Source organism: Penaeus monodon, chromosome 25 (assembly GCF_015228065.2).
Source record: "Penaeus monodon isolate SGIC_2016 chromosome 25, NSTDA_Pmon_1, whole genome shotgun sequence".
NCBI classification, from domain to species: domain Eukaryota; kingdom Metazoa; phylum Arthropoda; class Malacostraca; order Decapoda; family Penaeidae; genus Penaeus; species Penaeus monodon.
In genome coordinates this window covers 18,308,814-18,309,064 of record NC_051410.1, presented here as the reverse complement: position 1 = coordinate 18,309,064, position 251 = coordinate 18,308,814, and the positions used below count along the sequence as shown (strand labels likewise).

The window sequence follows — 251 nt, the reverse complement described above, 5'->3', positions numbered from 1 at the left end:
CATTGAACACAACTTACTAGATATATTCTAGCGACGTATTCAAAAGCTTTTGGATTCGAGACATCATACACCAGGCAGGCAACATCACACTGCACCTCATTGGGCATTAGGGCATCTGTGATGTTGTGAACATCAATATCATGTAAGACGAGGTATTTCTCTTGCCCATAAACTTGTAACGTACTAATGGTGTGGCGTGACAACTTCTCTTCTGGGATTTCTTGTACTTCCTGTTGTTAGAAAATTATGTT

The 251-nt window shown here is 39.8% G+C and overlaps 1 protein-coding gene across 1 annotated transcript in view; it reads right to left on the bottom strand.

Moving 5' to 3' along the window:
• The window catches only part of LOC119589095 (mitochondrial Rho GTPase 1-like), a gene marked incomplete in the record, with an annotated part of 21,050 nt that overhangs the window by 7,605 nt on the left and 13,194 nt on the right, over positions 1-251 (bottom strand). The window contains 1 exon segment of the mRNA XM_037937670.1: positions 18-230. Coding sequence (XP_037793598.1) covers positions 18-230 — 213 coding nt within the window.